The sequence below is a fragment of the Thamnophis elegans genome, chromosome 5 (genome assembly GCF_009769535.1).
Source record: "Thamnophis elegans isolate rThaEle1 chromosome 5, rThaEle1.pri, whole genome shotgun sequence".
NCBI lineage: Eukaryota > Metazoa > Chordata > Lepidosauria > Squamata > Colubridae > Thamnophis > Thamnophis elegans.
In genome coordinates, this window is record NC_045545.1 from 38,241,444 (window position 1) to 38,261,673 (window position 20,230).

General features: G+C 41.4%; 1 protein-coding gene across 1 annotated transcript in view; it reads left to right on the top strand.

Annotated features, from left to right (window-relative positions):
* Positions 1 to 10,821, top strand: part of MOB3C (MOB kinase activator 3C) — a 55,787-nt gene extending 44,966 nt beyond the window's left edge. Inside the window, exon 4 of the mRNA XM_032217374.1 lies at positions 10,276 to 10,821. Within this exon, the coding sequence (XP_032073265.1) occupies positions 10,276 to 10,305 (30 nt within the window). The 3' untranslated portion in view covers positions 10,306 to 10,821. The remainder of the gene's footprint in view (positions 1 to 10,275) is intronic.
* The last annotated feature ends 9,409 nt before the right edge of the window (positions 10,822 to 20,230 follow it).

Here is a 20,230-nt window from a genome sequence, read left to right on the forward strand (position 1 = left end):
CCCCTGCCTAGACAGGAAACCGTACACCGTTTCAGACAAATGGCTATCTAACATCTTCTTAAAGACTTCCAGTGTTGGGGCATTCACAACTTCTGGAGGCAAGCTGTTCCACTGATTAATTGTTCTAACTATGCTTCTTGTTATTTCCACCCATTGCTTCTTGTTTCCTCCTATAAAGATAAGCAACAAAAAGAACGAAAGAAAGAAGCAAATTCAGATATTGCCACCAAATTAATTCTGTTTCTGACAGAAGTCTCTAATATTGGGAAAAATCTATGTCCTCCACTCTAACTCTGTTCGTCTTCTTACTTTGTTAGAAAAGAGGAAATAGTGGGAAAAATATGGATTGGGGGAAAAAAACTTCTCTGGTAGAGAGAAGTTCCCTGAGGATGGGCTCCAGCATGAGTCTGAAAGCTCAGAAGAGTAAACCTCTGGTCCGGTGACTGACTCAGATTGGATCCTGAAAAAATATATATTCCTAAGTAGCATTCCTGCTTTACATGTTTGAAAGTTGCCTTGTGGTGAGATAGCAGCAAACAAAATTTAAAAATAAACAAGTAAAATAAAAAATAAAGAGCAGGAGGGAAAAATCCATTCTGTGTAAATAAAGAAGGAGGCAGGAAAGAAAAATCAATTTTGTATAATGGGTACAGTTAAGTTATTACACAGGCATTAAAGCTATCTGCTGATTGTCTCTCTAACCATCCCTTCTTGACCTCTTTTTTTGCACCAGTAACTGGAAGAATTGGGTGACAGTCCTGATTGTGTATTAAATTACTTCTTAGGAAGGAAACACATTGAATACACTGGACTTCCTTCCAAGTAAATGTAGAATTGTGCTATAAATGTTTTCTTTGGGAATTGGTTTCAGGTTTGAATAGTAATTTAGAAACAAGAGTGGACCCTTCTTTTCTGATTATTTTACATAAACTTATATATGGAGCTTATGTAGAATAAAGAGCATCACTTTATGGCTGGTATTGTAGCACTTCCAGGAAGGTATGAAGATCCAGTGATGACATCTCTTTTCACTTCACATGATGCTGTAGCTGGAGGCTTGTGAAAGTGAGGAATGCTAATTTTCCCCTCTATTTTTTATCGAGTGGGGAAGAGGTGTCCACTGCAGTGAAAACAATTTCTGAAATAGCTTGGTTTTATTTTCTTGTGCTTGAAGTGGGGGGGAATCCAAATTTCTTACCTCTCTTCTAGTCACTTTCTCAAGCTCACCGGGCTACAATGGATGATAGAATCAACACACATTCATTCTGAGATATTATCAGGAGTCTTCCAGAGAATTCTCAATTGAGAATTGAAAAAGAAATAAACAGTGCACATGCTTTTAAAAGGGGGTTTTGAGGCAAATTTTTCCAGGTGTAAGGTGGGGACAATAAGTTACTGGCTGAAAATCGAATTTGATGGCTGCTAACCAAATCAAAGCAGCACAGTATGGCTGGGATTCTAGAGTGAATGTCTATAGGTTCTGAGCATTCTTTCCCAAAAGCCCTCTGGGTTTATACATCCTGGCCTCACCTCCTAGCCTGATAGGAGATAATTACTGCTGTCACCAACTATCTTCCATGGAACACCTCAACTTCTGTCCTTCATCTATCCAATCTGTGAAAGATAAGACTCTTACAATTTGTTTTTCCCTTTAGTTTAGAATAGAATAGAATAGAATTCTTTATTGGCTAGGTGTGATTAGGCACACATTTGTCTCCATTACATAAACTCTTATTGTACATACAATCAACAGAGTGATAAATCACAGATCAAAATCATAAAATACAATCATAATTCATAAGATATAAACAATTGATAAATCATAATATACCAATAGGACCCTGTTCCCCCCAAAATAAGACCTTCCCCCCAATTGGGCTTTTGAGCACATGTGCTAAAATAAGCCCTCCCTGAAAATATTACAACACAGCAACAGCCATAAGGTGACCACGCTCGCCACCTTCTGCACCTCAAAAATAATAAGACCTCCCTGAAAATAAGGCCAAGCACTTATTTTCAGGGAGAAACACGGGAGTAGGTAGTAGGAAAGATGACAAGGGTAATAGTTATATAGCCTACTACATGGGTAAAAATCCTTAGGCATAAGATGCAGTGAGAATTAGGTGTTTAGCAGAGTGATGGCATTGGGGGAAGAAACTATCTTTGTGTCTTACTTGTTTTGGCATGTAATGCCTATAGTGGCATCTTGAGGGGAGAAGTTGAAACAGTTTATGTCCAGGATGTGAGGGGTCTGTAGATGAGTGTTTGTTTATTTCTTTGTTTGTTTGCAGGTTGTGAATAATTCTCATTTCTCTCACAGGTAAAACTGGAAAAAATAAAGAGACATTGTAATACAACCTCTTGGTGTTGTGACATAAAGATGTGTAGTTAAAGGTTTCAGTTCTTCCTCCCTTCACTGGAAGATAAATTCATTTCATAGGAGATAAATAAAATCAAATGTAATATTTTAAAAAGGAACTCAAAATATAGATAATAAAACAGTGATTGTCTTCTATAATTAAGGATGTAGATTTTAAGCACATAGAAAGAAGAGAAATCTTCGGGAAAATAGTCTTAAATTATACAGAATGTTATACTTGCTCAGAAAAATAGAATTAAGAGAAAAAGAAGCTTGAAACAAAACCTCATTCAACATTTTTCTAAAGTTTTTACCAATTACTTAGAGATAACTTAATCCCTAAGCAAAGTCTTATTTCTTTTTATTCTGGACCTCTTCTGATTTATTAGTGTAATGCCAGTCATTTATCAGAGATGCTGAGGTATCAGGTACAGGAACTTCTCCTCTCTCCCTTGGAGATTTCCATCTCTCTTTAAAAGGTTGAAATCTAAAAATAGCAAATAGGGATGGTTAAATGCAAATGAAGACTGGCAGGGATGTTATAGTATTGTGAATGCAGGCTGACTATTTGTAACAACACATACCCTCCCTCTCTCCCTTCCTCTTTTGCAAATCAAACAGATGGAACTCAGTAATGAAGTAGGCTGAGTAGGCTCTATTTTATAAATGGGAAAAGGGCTGAGACACAGAATCCTCCTCAAGCATCCGCAGATGCGCTAAATATGTTTCTTCCATATTTGAAACAAGATATGGCACTTTATCCAATATGTTTGCCAGCATTATGCGAAAGTTCATATCTTTGCAGAAGTGTTTGTTTTTCCTTACTCTTTGCATGTGCAGCTTTGGGATAATTTACTTTTTCACTTGGTAGTATAAAATGAATCACTTAATTATCTCCATCTAGGACTAATTTTGGAGATGCATCTCCCAGGAAAGCAATAATTTGTTTTGCTGGGGCAAAAAAGATTTTAGTTACAATAATAATGCCAACAAATACAGCAATCCCGGAAATACACAGGTTGCTATGGGAATTGTTTCCCCCCCATAATCAAAGTTGTCTGACACAGAGATGTGTCACTGTTTGTGTCAAGAAGAAACATTGAAGAAAATAAACCAGTGTGATATAAAAGGGACAGTCAGAAGAAGGAAGGAACAAAAAAAGAAGGAAGGAGAAGGAGAGAAGAGAAAAGAATAAGAAAATGGAATTCAATTTGTGGCAATAAATATAATTTTTAACATGAGCATAAAGGTTTTCTCAGAAGTACCATATTTTTCGGAGTATAAGACGCACCTTCCCCCCTAAAAGAGGGTGAAAATTTGGGTGCGTCTTATACACCGAATGTAGCCCCACCCACCAGCCCCCACCCTTTGGCCTCTGCCTCCCAGCAATTTACCTCTTTGCAGCAAACGGGCTTGCGGAAGCTTCAAAAAGCGATAGCAATCCCTGCAGCCTCTAAGAACTGATGATGGGAGAAATTGAAAGTGAAACTTGCTGTTTGCTCCACATGGCAAATTTCTGGGAGGCAGATTTTTTTTTCTTCTGCTAATCCGGCTGTTTCCTGCAAGGAGGTAAGTTAACAACTATAAATGCCTATAGAATGTTCAAATTATTAGACTTATTTTTTTTAAAGACTGCTTTATTATTGATCTAGACAACGTAACAAAATGAAGAAGCTTTTTAAAATAAATGCTTGATCTGAAGAGGCCCAGTGCTATTGTTTTAAAAAGTGCTATTCTTTTAAATAGCAGAGAATAACTATACTTCCAGAAAGCACATAAATTCTAACAGCATCTGTACAAGTATAGTCTGAAATATAACACTACAAACAGTGTATATTGTCTGTACTGTTTGTTGCAAGGAGGGAAATTGTTGGGAGGCAGACAGATATTTTTCCCTTGTTTTCCTCCCCAAAATCTAGGTGCGTCTTATACTCCAAAAATACGGGTAGCTGAATTCCCAGGCTCACCTTTAGTTAAACTTATACTCTTTAAATGTGTGAATACTCATTTCTCCAATTTAGTTTAAGGTGACCAGACGTCCCGCTTTTGGCAATGCATTTTCCCGCGTCCCGCCCGCCTTTTTAAAAGGCACGCTTTTTTTGGCGCTCGCAGCTCCCGCCCATCAGCTGCTAGCTTGCTGGGCTGGCTCATCGTTCTGTTCTCTATCCTACCAGATGAGCCAGCCCAGCAAGCTAGCAGCTGATGGGCGGGAGCTGCGAGCGCCAAAAAAAGCGTGCTTTTAGCCTTTTACCTACTACCTACAAATTTAAGCCAGCCCAGCCTGCCGCTCACTGATTGGATTGGCCTGGACTCCAGCCAATCAGTGAGCTGGCTGGGATGGGAAATTTTCAGCACGCTTGCGCGAGTCTCCATTTCCTTTCGACAAAAGACGAAAGAGGTTGCAGCTGCGCTGACTGGTGAGTAATCTAATTCTAATAGAATTTTCCGCTCGCCGCGGCAGGAGGAGAGGGTGGGGGCAGCTGCAGCCGCCCGCGGCAGAGAAGTTCCACGCGGTTCAGGGGCTCCCGCCGCCCGGCAGAAGCCCCTCAACCGCGTGGAAGTTGTCTGCGGGTGGCTGCCCCCTCCTCCTCCCTGTCCTCCTGCGGCCGCGAGGAGTAGTCCGTTCGTGCAGAAATTGCCCGCCCCGGCTGAGTGAATTGGGATCGCCTGCGGCCGTGAGGAGTCCTCGCGGCTGCAGGCGATCCCAATTGAATTCACTCAGCCGGGGCGGGCAATTTCTGCACGAACGGACTATTCCTCGTGGCCGCAGGTGATCCCAATTCACTCAGCCGGGGCGGGCAATTCGTGCAGAAATTGCCCGCCCTGGCTGAGTGAATTGGGATCGCCTGCGGCCGCGAGGAATACTCCGTTCATGCAGGAGTCCTCGCGGCCGCAGGCGATCCCAATTGAATTCACTCTGTGCGGGCGGCTCGGCTGCCCCCTCCTCCTCCCTCTCCTCCTGCGGCCGCGAGGAGTAGTCCGTTCGTGCAGAAATTGCCCGCCCCGGCTGAGTGAATTGGGATCGCCTGCGGCCGCTAGGAATCCATTTGTGTAGGGGTCCTCGCGGCCGCAGGCGATCCCAATTGAATTCACTCAGCCGGGGCGGGCAATTTCTGCACGAACGGACTATTCCTCGTGGCCGCAGGCGATCCCAATTCACTCAGCCGGGGCGGGCAATTCGTGCAGAAATTGCCCGCCCTGGCTGAGTGAATTGGGATCGCCTGCGGCCGCGAGGAATGCTCCATTCGTGCAGGAGTCCTCGCGGCCGCAGGCGATCCCAATTGAATTCACTCTGTGCCGGCTGCCCCCTCCTCCTCCCTCTCCTCCTGCAGCCGCGAGGAGTAGTCTGTTCGTGCAGACGGCTGAGTGAATTGGGATCGCCTGCGGCCGCGAGGAGTCCATTTGTGCAAGGGTCCTCGCGGCCGCAGGCGATCCCAATTGAATTCACTCTGTGCGGGCGGCAGCCGCTGCGCCCACGAGGAGCTGCCTCTTTGTGAATGGGATCGCCGCCTCTGAGAGCATGGGCGCAGCGGCTGCCGCCCGCACAGAACATCCTCTCGCTTCCGGGGGTCCCGCCGCCCGGAAAGTTATGGAAAGTTATCTGCGGGCGGCGTCTGTTCGTGATTGGGATCGATCGCCGGGGCAGCCTCTCGCTTCCGGAACTTCCTCTCTCACTTCCGGGGGTCCCGCCGCCCGGCAGAAGCCCCTGAACCGCCGCGGAATCCGTTCGTGAATCAAAATGGATCCGCGCGGCAGGAGGAGAGGTTGGGGCGCTGCCAGCCACCCGCAGACAATTTCCTCTCGCTTTCGGGGGTCCCGCCGCCTGGCAGAAGCCCCTGAATCGCGTGGAAGTTATCTGCTGGCGGCGTCCGTTCGTGATTGGGATCCATCGCCGCCTCCGAGAGGGTATACAGAACACTATTTACCTAAATGTGCATATATACAGTTTAGTATTTTAGCATTTATTTTTGAAAAAAATCAAACTCCTAAATCATGGTGTATAGCTTATTGCTCCTATCTTGGACATATTTTTTCTGATCAAACATTTGTGTTTACTGGGGTGGTGCATAAAGCTGAAAAGAGTTATTGTTTGTAATTTTTCTACATTATTTTGCTGTTAAAGAAGAGTTTTCTTCTTGGGGATAGATATTGATGGAGATTTCTTGTGCCATTAGGAATTGTTGCAAAGAAAAGATAAAGAATCTTATGGTGTGATATTGGTGAATTTTTTTAAAAAATAGTCTGTGTTGTCTTTCTGTCCCAAATAGTTAAATATAATTTCATTATGAACATCTGCAGGGTTTATGGGATTCCCATAATATGGGAGAGTCATGCCTTTGTAGGTCATATTTGCCCATTTGTGGTTTTCTGTCTCATCTGTGAAATTCACAACCTTTTATTTGTTATGTTCTGAATTTTTCTCTTTTTAGAAAGTGATAAGAAATCTACCTGCAATTTAATCTTGACCAGGCATCCTGACTTTTAAGAAGTCACTGACATGCCAGTTTTAAAATTGTTTTTTTTCTTGATAGTTAAGGTCAAAAATTTAAACTTGCTGTCACAACTTTGAGCAGGGTGTGAGATTGTTGATGTCCATTTTACTGTCTTTCAATAACTGTATAATGTTCCAATCAAGCCTCAAATTAAGATGTTACCAACTAGTATGTGAACTACTGGAAAGATTGTGTGCCTATAGAGTTAAGAGTAAGAGTTTCATTTCATGCATCAGAAGGCTGTATAGTGTAGAGAGAAAAATATGTTCAAAACATTACAGTTGTATGTGTTAGCCGCCTGAATCTATATTACTGTCTTTGTTTTAAAAATTTTCTCTCAGGATCCCAAAATGGTATTTGTTTGTATGGGTTATATTTATCAATATGTATTGCATTAAATATTGAAATCTAAGTATTCACTGCTACTGTGGATTCTCACAATTGTTTGATGGGATTTCAACATAGGCTGGCAAATTTGAATTTTGAGTACCCTTGATTGGGTCTGACCCTCTGGACTCCAAGGAGAGATTTTAAGAAACACTGATTTCTTTTGCCAGGTAATATGTAATAGGTTGCCACTGCAAGTGTATTTGAAAAAGATAGCTTACTCTATGGTGTTGTTTTTTTATTTTTATACTGGAATTCTTCATGAAAAAATCCAAAAGGATTTACAAAAGAATAATAAAATATCTCTTCAAGAAAACAATAAAACTAACAGTGTCAGTGAAGATAATATAGAAAAGCAAGGCATAATTCATTTTTAAAAAGCAGTCTAAGAGGGAGGTTGTCCTGAAGCACATGTTACTCTAGAATTGCCTTGGGTGAACAGGCTTGATTTCAGCTGTTCAAACAAACCAATGTGTAGAAAACAGCTACACATTTCCTAATTTATTATTAAATAATTTGTATTCTATCAGGGGCTTTCAGCAGTTTACAGCAACAAAAATGCCAAATAAAATTATATTATTATAAAATCATTGTAACAATTCCACAAAAACAATAAAAAGAAAATCCAGTGATAAAACCATATTAAATCCCAATGGCTCTAGATTCTAGAAGACAGAATAATTTGTACAGCCTTCCTGAATGGACAGCAGGTTAGGGCTCCCTGCTCTGGAGGAGGTTTCCAAAGGATGGGCACCAGCTGAGACCTTCCTCCTGAGAAAGCCCTACCTTTGTCATGAATGGGATTACTAGCAGGGCCTCCCCAGAAGATATTTAAAGCTCTGGTAAGATAGCTTTGAGGGGGGTGGTCTTTAAATATTTGGACTTTAAGCTGATTTTGGAAAATCTGTAAATTTTAAAGCACAAAACTGCTATTGGCTTGTTTCCAGATGAGTCATTTACTGTAAGGAGTATAGGCTCAATGTATTTTAAAATAATATTTTATTTATTGTGCATATGATTTTTTAAAATAGTGGTATTCTGTGTTGATTCTTTTTTTAAATTGTCTTAGACTATTTAAAAAAAGATTCTATCCAAAATAAATTGAAACAAGCCATTTTAAAAATTTCTATGCACAATACTTTGAAATGGACTCAGGAGTCATGATTGACACTGAGTGAATTTGCACTTTTAATAATCAGGAAGATACAATGGCATTGAAAAAAGTGACTGATGACCATTTTTCACACTTAGCGACCATTTTCACACTTAGCGACCGTTGTGGCATCCTCATGGTTACGCGATCAAAATGTTGATGTTTGGCAACAGATTCGTATTTCTGATGGTCGCTAAGTGAGGAGTCTCGAGGAGGGGGAAAACATTTAGTGACCAAAGTTACAATGGCATTGAAAAAAGTGACTGATGACCATTTTTCACACTTAGCGACCGTTGCGACCATTTTTCACACTTAGCGACCGTTGCAGCATCCTCATGGTCACGTGATCAAAATTTTGTTTGGCAACAGATTCGTATTTATGCTGGTTTCAGTGTCCTGGGGTGACCTTTTGACAAAAAAAATTTTTTTTAATCAAGCCCCCCCCCCCCCCCCCCCCCGGTCAAGGGCGTCCCTCTTTTCCAATCTGAAAATCTGGTCACCTTAATTTAGTTCAATCAATCAAACTGAAGGTTCAATTGTTTAGTTGGATTACTTTAGACTTGTTAATGAGGATAAGTCTAGCTCTCTGTATTTACTCACTACTGAGCATCAAAACTGTAGATTTGTAGATAACCCTCTTTCCTTTGCTGGCAAGCTCCTTTTGCTTCTATTATGGTATTGTACAATATATGATAAAAATGCAGGGCTGACCTTTATTTAGATATAATAAACTGCTTAAACATAGGCTATTGTAATTGCAATCACAATGGCAACTCCAAAACTTTTTACTTACTTGAAATAATTTCATCTGACTTGTTTGCATTGGGGTGGATTCCTGTACCAGTTGGTACCAGTTCACTGCGCGCATTGTGAGCAATTCACTTGTGCGCACTGACTGCACATTGCTCACGCATGCACAGTTGATGAAAAATTATTCTGTGCTTGTGCAGAAACATGCCAGAAATGGCAGAAGAGACCGGGGAATTGGTTCAGGAGTGTGGCCGTCCTGGGTCGCTACCGGTTCTGTGACCCAAGGCAAATCATCACTACCAGTTCAGCCGAACTGGGCCAAACAGGGAGCAACCCACCTCTGGTTCGCATGTCAGTTATTAGATCAGAGTAGTCCAGCGTTGGCAATTTTAAGATTTGTGAACTTCAGCTCCCAGAATTCTCCAGCCAGAAGTCATAAAGTTGCCAAGATTGGACATCTCTGTATTCCTTGGAGAAAGATTATTAGAAGAAGGGAACCTGGGAATTGGCTCTAACTTAATTTGCCTGGTAACATTGATTATGAAAATATATTTGTATGCTCTGATTATTCTCATGGCCTTCAGGAAAGCTGTTAAAACCTGGCTATTCCGGCAGGCCTGGGGCTGTTGACCTCATTGTTGAGGTCCAGCCCCGATTAGAACGAATGCATGTGTTGTGATTTTAAATCTGTCTTTTTCTTATTTTTTTTCTTCCTCTTCTTCTTTTTTGTAAGCCGCCCAGAGTCCTTTGGGATTGGGCGGCATATAAATTTTAATAATAAATAAATAAAACACTAGAGTATCTCTTATTTGGTAAAAGAAAAAAGAAATCATGATACACCTGAATGTTTAAAAATTATAAATTTGTAGATGTTAATGACATAAGAAAGATGTTAAAATTTGGATGTACTTTAAGGAATGGCTGTACAACTATTTTAACATAAGGAAGACTTCATACATAATTGACAACTAAAAGCTTGCATTATTGTTCCTTTATATTACCTAACCGACATGTATTATTTGCCTACACAAGACTATTTATCTAAAAGTCGGTTTAGGGTTTCTTTCAAATAAATATAATTCTTTCTTTCTTTCTTTCTTTCTTTCTTTCTTTCTTTCTTTCTTTTCTTGAAGAAGGAAATGACGGAAAGGATTTGCCATTAAAGATAATTCAGACAATTTTGCAAGAACAACATTTATATGGACAAAGTGTTCTGATGATGCTCCAATGGACAACTCTCTAAGAATCTGAGGAACTTTCAGTCTTGGAGTAAGCTTCCAATGCAATTTAAATTAATTTCTGTGGACTTCAGTAATTTTATTTCCCTTTCTTTCACTCTGGCCTTGTGATTCTTGCTACCTTTATTGTTCTATTTTGCATTCATCCTCCGGAAGCTGCAGGTAGCCCACCTACAGTGGCTGGAAAATGAGGAAAATATTCAAAGTGGAAGAATGTCACCATCCTGCATTGCCTGTCAAAGAACAAAATATTTTTCTGAAATACTATCTTGTACTTCAAGGAAGCATGGATTATCCTTCAAAAATGTGAATAAATCTTTCTAATAAATAACTAAAAGTTTAATTTAGAAAGCCAGAGATACTGCCCAGTGGGATGCAAGTGTGATGAATGGTAGAGAAATGTGATAGATAAATAAACAAATAAATAATAAAATATTTTGAAAAATATAGTATCACACAGATTATTTGATTGGAAAACTAATATTTTCCTGTAAAAGAATAAGGAAATAAGAATATTTCTCAGACCAAGGAAGTATTAAGCAAACATTTGGTTCAGATTTCTCCTAATTTCAATTGCCTTGCATATATTGACATCTAGTATACGTATATTGAAAAAAGCATAGATGCATTCCACTAAAATAACCAGCAAAGCATTTGATTTTAGGTTACTCGTATCAGTGAGTCAAACAACACTAAGTGGGAAATTTAACTACCACCATCATGTTGACACTAAGCTCAGCAACATAATCAATGCCAGAAAACTATCAAGTAATTTCTTAACAGAATATAGCTACGGGCCATGAAACACACACCCTTTGCTTAACGAATTCTAGTGTGTTTATTTTGTATGTCATTAAGATTCTATTAAAAATTGTGCTGGGAAGTGAGATTAATGGTGCATGTAGCTCAGTCCTCTCAATGCTGGCAAACTGCAGATTGTAACCCAAACAAGATTTCAAGTGTTGAAATACTTGACATTGAATCTGAGCCACGACCTTTCCAGTTTTAAACTGGAAAGTTTATTTCCTATTTCAAGGGAGGAGGGGGTTCTTTTGGGTTTCCATTTTCTTCTTTTACTTTTCTTCTACTTTCTTTCACTTTCTACATCAGTATTTATAATTTATGTTGCCTTCTCATTTTTTCCTATGAAAGGAAAGTTTAAAATTTTACAAGTTGAAGGCTAATCACACTTATCTGTGGCACGAAAAACATACAGGTTCATGTTGTCTTCAAGCAAAGAAGTTAAAAGAAAGATCACAGAGAGAATAATTTCTACAAATAAATAAAATGCTAATGGGTTTGTTATTTTCATTCCCTTTTTTGGTTTACATTTGTACACAAATATATTCTACATTCTCTCCTCTACCCATCCCTGTTGTCAATTGAATATATTCAAGTACAATTTTAATTTCTATTCTTCAGTGCCAGTTTTATGTTGTTTTAAAATTCTTGGGAGAGTCAGTTGAGTGTAGTGGTTAAGGCATCAGGCTAGAAATCAAGAAGTATCTAATTCTGCCTTAGGCACAAAGGCAACTGCGTGACCTTGGGCCAATCACTCTCTCAACCCTACAAAGCAGGCAATGGCAAACCAGTGTTAGAAAACCTTGCCAAGAAGACTGCAGGGGCTAGTACAGGCAATCAACAGGAGTCAACCCTGACTTAAAGATGTGAGCGCATATGTCCGCACGGACATGCGCAAACACAAATACAGGTTTACTTTATCATGTTTATTAAAAATATGCTATGAATCTCAGCCAATCCCCTTTATTTATTAGGCTTTCAGGTGGCAAACAAAATAAAAATGATAAAAATGGATACACTTGAATAAAGATATATAAGAACCCTATCTTAAATCTTATTATGGATTCCCGGCCAAAGCCTTAATGCTAGATCACAAAATTTCTCAACAGTGTGAGTTGTGCAAGCCTTAGTTGTTTATCTAACATGCAATTATTACACCATCTTCTATCCCAGGGTTTTTCAAACTCTGTTTTGCAAGGACCCTAGGGTTCCATGAGAAATTGATGAGGTCCATAAGAGACTGCCGTTTAGTTGAATGCAGCTCAATTTTTGTCCTGGGAACTTTGCCTTTTGATCAAAGATTCTGGCAATTTGATTGTGTTTTTATAACCCGCAGGTTCCACAGCCTGAAAATAAATTGGATACTCCCTGCTCTGACATGTTTGTTTGTAACCTAATCTGTGTCATACTGGGTGATCAATTGTTGTCCACATCCAAATGCTGCACCAGTCTGAAAGCAACTCAGGATTTCTGTGATCCCATGGTGTGAACTTTATTCAGAAGCTGAGCAGGTTTATTTCTGTCTCCGATTTGAAGCTATTGTGGAACTAAAAGTTTCTTTGAAATGCAACCCGTTCTCCAGTCTCCAGGAATTCTAGCCTCACCGTGGCTCCTGATCTTTGATCTTCACAGGATTTGGAAACAAAGAATTTGGTGGCCTTTCTGTTCTCCTAGTAGGAACTGTCACATCAATCAAAGCAAGTAAGGTAGTCTTCGACTTACACTGGTTCATTTAGTGAATTATAATGTTCAAAAATACAATAGCACTGAAAAATATGACTTACGAAAGTTTTTCATGGAGTGCTGCAAAGACCGAGTTATAGCCTTTGCAGCATCCCGATGATCATGTGATCAAAATTCAGATGCTTGGCAACAGGTTCATGTTTATGACTCACTATGCCCCAGGGTCATGTGATCACCTTTTGTGACCTTCTGACAAGCAAAGTCAAAGGGGAAGCCAGATTCACTTAACATCTCTGTTACTAACTTATCAACTGCAGTAATTCACTTAACAAGAAAGGCTATAAAATGGGCCAAAACTCACTTAACAAATATCTCACTTAACAACATAAATTTTGGGCACAATTGAAGTCATAAGTCAAGGACTACCTGTGAACAAAGTAAAGATGTGGACTGTCTGAACATCTTAACCATTGCATCGTACTGGCTCTTTAAGATATGTATCTTTTTTCCCCTTTTACAGGAAGAAAAACTGTATAATGTCTTGTTAGTAACCAACATCAAAATATACTCTGAACCTAATGAAAATGGAAAGAATAGAGCTTTAATATTGCCTACAGCTCTTATTTTAGAATCATTCTTTTTTTTTAATAACTGTAAATGGATTTAGCAGCCCATTATTTCTCTTCCTGGTAGTTAGTGAGCTCAGTAAATATGTGGACAAAAGATTTCAGGGATATGAGGTCTAATTAGATGAGCATTTAGAAAGCACAGAAATCTTCCCATAATAACTAGGACATTGTATCATACTATGATGTACCTAAATTAGAGTTACTAGTCTTCCATACTGCGGCATAGTTTTTGCTCTAAAATGATTTTGTTTTATATGCCAATTACCGGTAGATTGTTTATTGGATTAAAGACTTTGGGCTTGGCTTAGATAATTTTTTCTCCTAAAATGACATGATGGTTGTTCATATTTAGGTGGACTTGAAGAATTAAACATTAAACAGACTGAACTACTAGTAAGAAATACAGTGTCTAGTTCTTCATCCAAGATATTCCAAAACTTAGGGAAAAGAAAGCAAAAATAATACCAATAGTAATTGGTACTTGTGGAGCACTACCTGAACACCATCAGGACTGACAAAATTACCAATCACAAAAGGTAGCTTTCTTTGTCAGCTTACATCCTATGATGATACCTTTAACACCATCAAACACCAATATCTTTCTAGCCAAAGTTCTTGGGAATGACTTGATAGGTAGATAAAAATGCCAAATCTAAATATCTGTCTGACAGTGCAACCAACATTAACAATAATCCTGCCCATGGCTACCCCCTTGTGATATTTTGATGAGGTTGAGAGCTATGCTGGCAGTGACATATTCTACCAGAAAGGTCACTCATGTCAGACAAATCTCAGAAGAACTAGACCAAGCCTATACATTAACCCATTTACTACACATTAGTGGGAAAACAACAATATTTTTTTATATTAGATCAGCCATCACTTGTCAACAAGGACGGCATCAGATGTTAATTGCCTGAGCATCTAGGCAATTAGGGAATGGGACTCAGAAGTTATGTCTTGGCAACTAAGGCTCAACCCTGTGTGATTTGTTCAATGATCCATCTATTTGGGGGGTCTTTGGGGATATCCATAGTATACTATGGAGTTTTCTCTAACCCTAAAGTTCAAATGTGAATGTATTTTCTGTGCTGCTTGCTCAAGTTCCAAGTCTCACTTTCACAGAATGTCAAAGGCAGAAACTATTGCCTACATGATTCTAATCCCAGCATTTGATTATCTTTTCCAAGGCCTTCAGAACTACTCTACCATGTCCCATCAATTCATTTACTGTTGACAGTTCATCCTAAACATTGGAAGCTATTCACCTTTTTCAATATTTAGTCCCATTTTTTATTACGTTTGATTTTGATTACTGTGTTTCCCCGAAAATACGACCGGGTCTTATTTTCTTTTTACCTACAAAATATGGCTTGGACTTTATTATGGGGGGAGGGTTTATTGTTTTGGGGTTGCCAGGCTCCCAAAGAGCTGGGCGCAGCCTCATGGGCGAATGGCTGTGTTGTGCTGTCACAACAGCCCAACACAACATCCATGAAGTGACCACGCTCACGAGCAGCCACCCGGCAAAAACCCCTTTGCAGACGGGCACAGCACCATTCACTGACCTAGGGGTATCGCCAAGCCGCGTGAGTGTCTGTTCGTTGCCGCACGGCTCCCGTGGCTTGGCGCCTTCCAAATGCCAGTGAATGGCGCTCTGCACGGCTGAAGAAGGGGGTTGCATGAGCGACTGTTATGCTCTCTCATTTGCCTCCCAGCCTCACGATGCATGGCCCAGCTCTCATTACAGAGCCAGGGCACCTCTGCTGCTGTCGCCATCCCAGCCTGGCTTTTTCCATGGCTTCCTACCTGAGTCTTTTGGTAGTGGCTGCTCTGGGCGCACACTCTATGGGTGTGGGCCAGCTGCCTGTAGAGCGTACAACCATAGAGCGTGCGCCCAGAGCAGCCACTGCCAAAAGACTAGGATTGGAAGCTGCGGAAAAAGCCAGGCTGGGATGGTAGCGGCAGTGGAGGTGCCCTGGCTCTGTAATGAGAGTCGGCCCATGCATCGTGAGATGGGTGTGCGAGAGCGGAACAGCCGCTTGTGCAACCCCCCTCTCCAGCCATGCAGAGCGCCATTTACTGGCATTTGGAAGGTGTCAAGCTGCAGGAGCTGGGCGGCGGTGAATAGACGTGGCTTGGCGATACCCCTAGGTCAGTGAATGGTGCTGGGCCTGGCTGCAAAGGGGGTTTGCCGAGTGGCTGCTCATGAGCGTGGTTGCTTCATGGCTATTGTGTTGCGCTGCTGCGACAGCACAACACAGCCATTCGCCCATGAGGCTGTGCCCAGCTCTTTGGGAGCCAGCTCACAAGAGAGCAGCTGCCCGGCAACCCCCCTCTTCAGCTGGGCACAGTGCTGCTCACCAACCTAGTGGTATCCCGAAGGCGCCAAGCACTGCAATCACCTTTGCCTCCCCCCAGGTTCCCGCAGCTTGGCACCTTTGGGATACTGCTACGTTGGTGAGCAGCGCTCTGCCTGGCCGGAGGTGGGGAGTTGTCCAGGGGGCTTATATGTGGGGGGGGGGTTATATTTTTTCCCACTAGAAAAATGTGGCATGGCTGTATTATGAGGACATGTTGTATTTTCGGGGAAACACGGTACTAGAATGACCAGTGAGCAAGACTACTTGTGTTTCAATACAAAAAAAAAAAAAAAAAACAGCCTTTGAAATGAACTAGTAATTGTGGATATAATTATAAAAATCTAAGAAAATAGCAATATTACAGAGTTTTCATGAGCAAATTATATCCAAATATTAACTTTCTAAAATTTTGGGTGGTTATAGAAATTGAATTCAATCAATCATATCTTCCTAGTCATCGATATATAGTATTATAAAACTGAAGGCAATCCATCTTTACTTTATTTGATTAACACATTCCTGAGATTTCTTTTCATAATTTTAATTACAGGACTTCATTCAACCTGTAGTGTGCAATATGGAAGAGGTTTCTGTATGATCAATTTTCATGCTCTCTTGGGGTTTTTCTGGCAGACTAGAGTTGGAACACAGAGCTTTCCATCTATTGCAATAGTTTTCAAGCATGTCAGTATGACGCAGAATTGATCCATACAGAGAGATTGTTCAAACTGTTTCAGAAAATACAAGAGTTACACACAGCTTCCTTTTTGAGTATATTTTCATTGATCCTGAGTCCAATGGTGCTTTTAACACATTTTATTTATTGTTTCTGTCACATTTGGGATTTTGTCCTAAGATGGCACCCTAAAGGAAATTTCTCTCCAGTCTCTATTCTGGGTATTTTCAGCCTATTCAGGATCATTCTGTTTTTGTTTCAGTGAATAACAGAATAACACAATAACAGAGTAGAGGGTACTTGGAGGTCTTCTAGTCCAACTCCCTGTTCAAGCAGGAGAGTCTAGTCTATACCACTCTGGACATATACTGTATCTGTTCAATATCTTCTTTAAAAACCCCAATGATGGAGCATGCATAACGTCTGGAGGGGAGCTATTCCAATGATGAATTGTGCTCACTGTTATGAAATTTCTCCATAGTTCTAAATTGGATCTCTTTTTGATAAATTTCCATCTGTTACTTTTTGTACTGTCCTCAAGTGGTTTGGAGAATAGGTTGACCTCCTTTTTTTTCCCTGTGTGACAACCCCTCAAATATTGAAAAATGTTTATCATGTCACCCCCCCCCCCCAAACTAACCGTTTTCTTTGTTAGGCTAGACATATCCAGTTCTTGTAACCATTCAGCATACGTTTTAGCTTTTAGCATCCTGTTGTGGTCTGCTGTTGGCCTGCGGAATCGTATAGTGAGGAGGTTGGGGAAGAACATGGGCTAGTCCTGGAATCTGGGGAAGGCTCGGATGAGTGCTCTGCGTTGGATAAGGTGACCAGATTTTAACATTGGTAAAGAGGGACACCATTGACTGGGGGGGGGGGGTTTCTTGATTAAAAATTAAAAAAAATTGGGACTTTTTTAAAACGCCGTGGGACGCGGGACAAATTGTTCAAAAGCGGGTCTGGTCACGCTTAGTTTAGAGGAGACTGCTGAGGAATTTAGGATAAAGCAATATAAGTTACTCAATCTACTTGCAACCCATCTTCAGATCATTAATTTTGTGGTTATTTATAACTGCCCTACTCATTGATTTTAAAATATTACTACAGTACGTTGTGTTCCATCACTGGATACACTGTTGGCCTCCTAAGTGAAAGTTTAATTCTTAAAAGGACATTGCAGTTCTCCAGATCTTCATTCACTTTTTTTCCACAACTCCCACATTCATCCAATAGTGGTCTATATCAGGCAGGGATGGGTTTCAAAAATTGTTCGAATCTACTCTGTGGGCGTGGCCTCCTTTGTGGGAGTGGCTTGCCACCATGTGAACTGGTGGGAGTGACCAAGACGATGTTATTACTAGATATTACTAATTACTAGATATTATTAATATTACTAGATCATTATTAATGCGTAGATAACTGCGGGACATTACACAGCCACCCACCCACACACACACAAACTATGACAATGCTAGGAAAACACCAAAAAAATAAGAATCCCCCCCCCCCAAAAAAAAAACTGCCAATGAAACCATTTTTTTTTCCTAAGCCTAAGGACAGGAAAGACAAAGTCACTGGAATAAAAACCATAATTTTCCAATGTGGAAAATTATAAAGGGCAGGCGCTCACAGAACCATCAACCACCTCAGAATTACCTAAACAAGGAGGGTGAAACACACTGCCTTGCAACAAACCTGGCCTGCCCATAGAAAAGCAGCCACTTTGAGACACATAAACCTGGTCTGAACACTTAAAAGCAACATATTGCATCACAAATAAAACATTTGCAAAAAGGAATAACATTTCTTGTAATAAACATTCTATAAACAATAAATAAATAAAAATTCCCTAAAATAATTAAAAACTACCATGTTCAGAAAACACCAAAGGACCCCACAGTCATCTCCCTCTTTATCTTTTTCTTTTTTGTCCTAACTTTCTCCTCCCCCCCCAACCCCACTCCCTTCTAGCACTGATGATGTTACCAAACTAGGAGTGCTGGAGAGGAGCTCTCACAGGGCGAAGAGCTTCCCGCTACAGGCACAATCTATCTGCAGCCATAAATGATTGCAAGCAGCAACTTCAGGCACCTGCTCGCAGCTGACAGTTGCGTTTGGGAGCGGAGGTGGCGGCAGCAGAAACGGGCACAGACGGGATGTCCCCGCTTGCTGAGTAGAACGAGGCGGCGGGGATGCGTTGTTTCAGGGTGCCCCAAGCGCTGGCTCCTCTGAGTGCAGCCCATTCCCCCTCCCAAGAAGACCGTTTTCTTTTTAAAAACGCCTCTGCAGACTATCTTGAAAACCTGCGAGGTTGCTTTGGGAGGGGGAAGACAGGCAGCATTCCCCCACCCCATCCCTGGTTGCCTGCAGCCTCGGAAGCTTCCGCAACTTGCACAGTAAAGGCAATTAAGAACTTCTCTCGCTTGTGAGATTTTCTTTACTGTGCAAAGGCTTGCTTTAAGGCTGCAGGCTCCCAGGGAGGGGGGCAGAAGGAAATGCTGCCCATCTGTCCCCTTCCAAAGCAACCTTGCAGGTTTTCAAGATCATCTGGAGAGGCGTTTTTTAAAAAGAAAATCCTGAAAAGCCACAAGATTTGGAGAGATGGGCAGCTGGTCTTTTTTTTTGGGGGGGGGAATCCCCAGAACCAGGTGCGCAACCTGCCGGCTCCTCTGAGTGCAGCCCATTCCCCCTCCCAAGAAGACCATTTTCTTTTTAAAAACACCTCTGCAGACGATCTTGAAAACCTGCGAAGTTGCTTTCGGAGGGGAAAGACAGGCAGCATTTCCCTACCCCATCTCTGGTTGCCTGCAGCCTCGGAAGCTTCCGCAACTTGCACAGTAAAGGCAATTAAAAACTTCTCTCGCTCATGAGATTTTCTTTACTGTGCAAAGCCTTGCTTTAAGGCTGCAGGCTCCCAGGGAGGGGGGCAGGGGGAAATGCTACCCATCTGTCCCCTTCCAAAGCAACCTTGCAGGTTTTCAAGATCATCCGGAGAGGCGTTTTTTAAAAAGAAAAACCCTGCAGGCAGCCAGCAACAGGGGCCAGGAGTGGTACTGGCATTCCGGAAGTTAATTACTTCCGGGTTCACCGATGATCCGGTTCGTGCAAATCGGTGCGAACCGAGAGGAACCCACCCCTGATATCAGGGGTCACCAACCTCTGATCTGTGGACCAGCACTTGTCCACAGCATGCCAGCAACCGGTCCGCGCAAACAAGCAAAGCCCCATTCACGGCACGCGGGCAGCACACAAAACCACATACACTCTGGTCCACAGAAATACCTTTCTCCATGTAAACGGTCCCTGGTACCCAAAAGATTGAGGGCCACTGCAGTGGTGCAATTCAGCCAGTTCTATCTGGTTTGGGCAAACTGGTAGTGGTGGCGGCAGGAGGCTCCATCCACCCTCCCGGACGTCATCACATCCCATTTTTGTCACTCTGCACATGTGTGGAAGGTCCTGCACATGCGTAGAGGTGGCATGTGGGCTCACATTTGTGACCCGGTAGCAAAGGTAAGTTGATTTCACCCCTGAGTCACTGGTCTATATTGTTCACCTATTGTTCTATAACAAAGTCTCATATTGAAAACTTATGTTTAATTTCCCTCTAGGTAATTATTATATATTCATGATTCATGAAACAACTGCCTTTCTCTAAAAGGTCTTCTAGTTCATGTGACTACAAAATTCTATAAAAACAA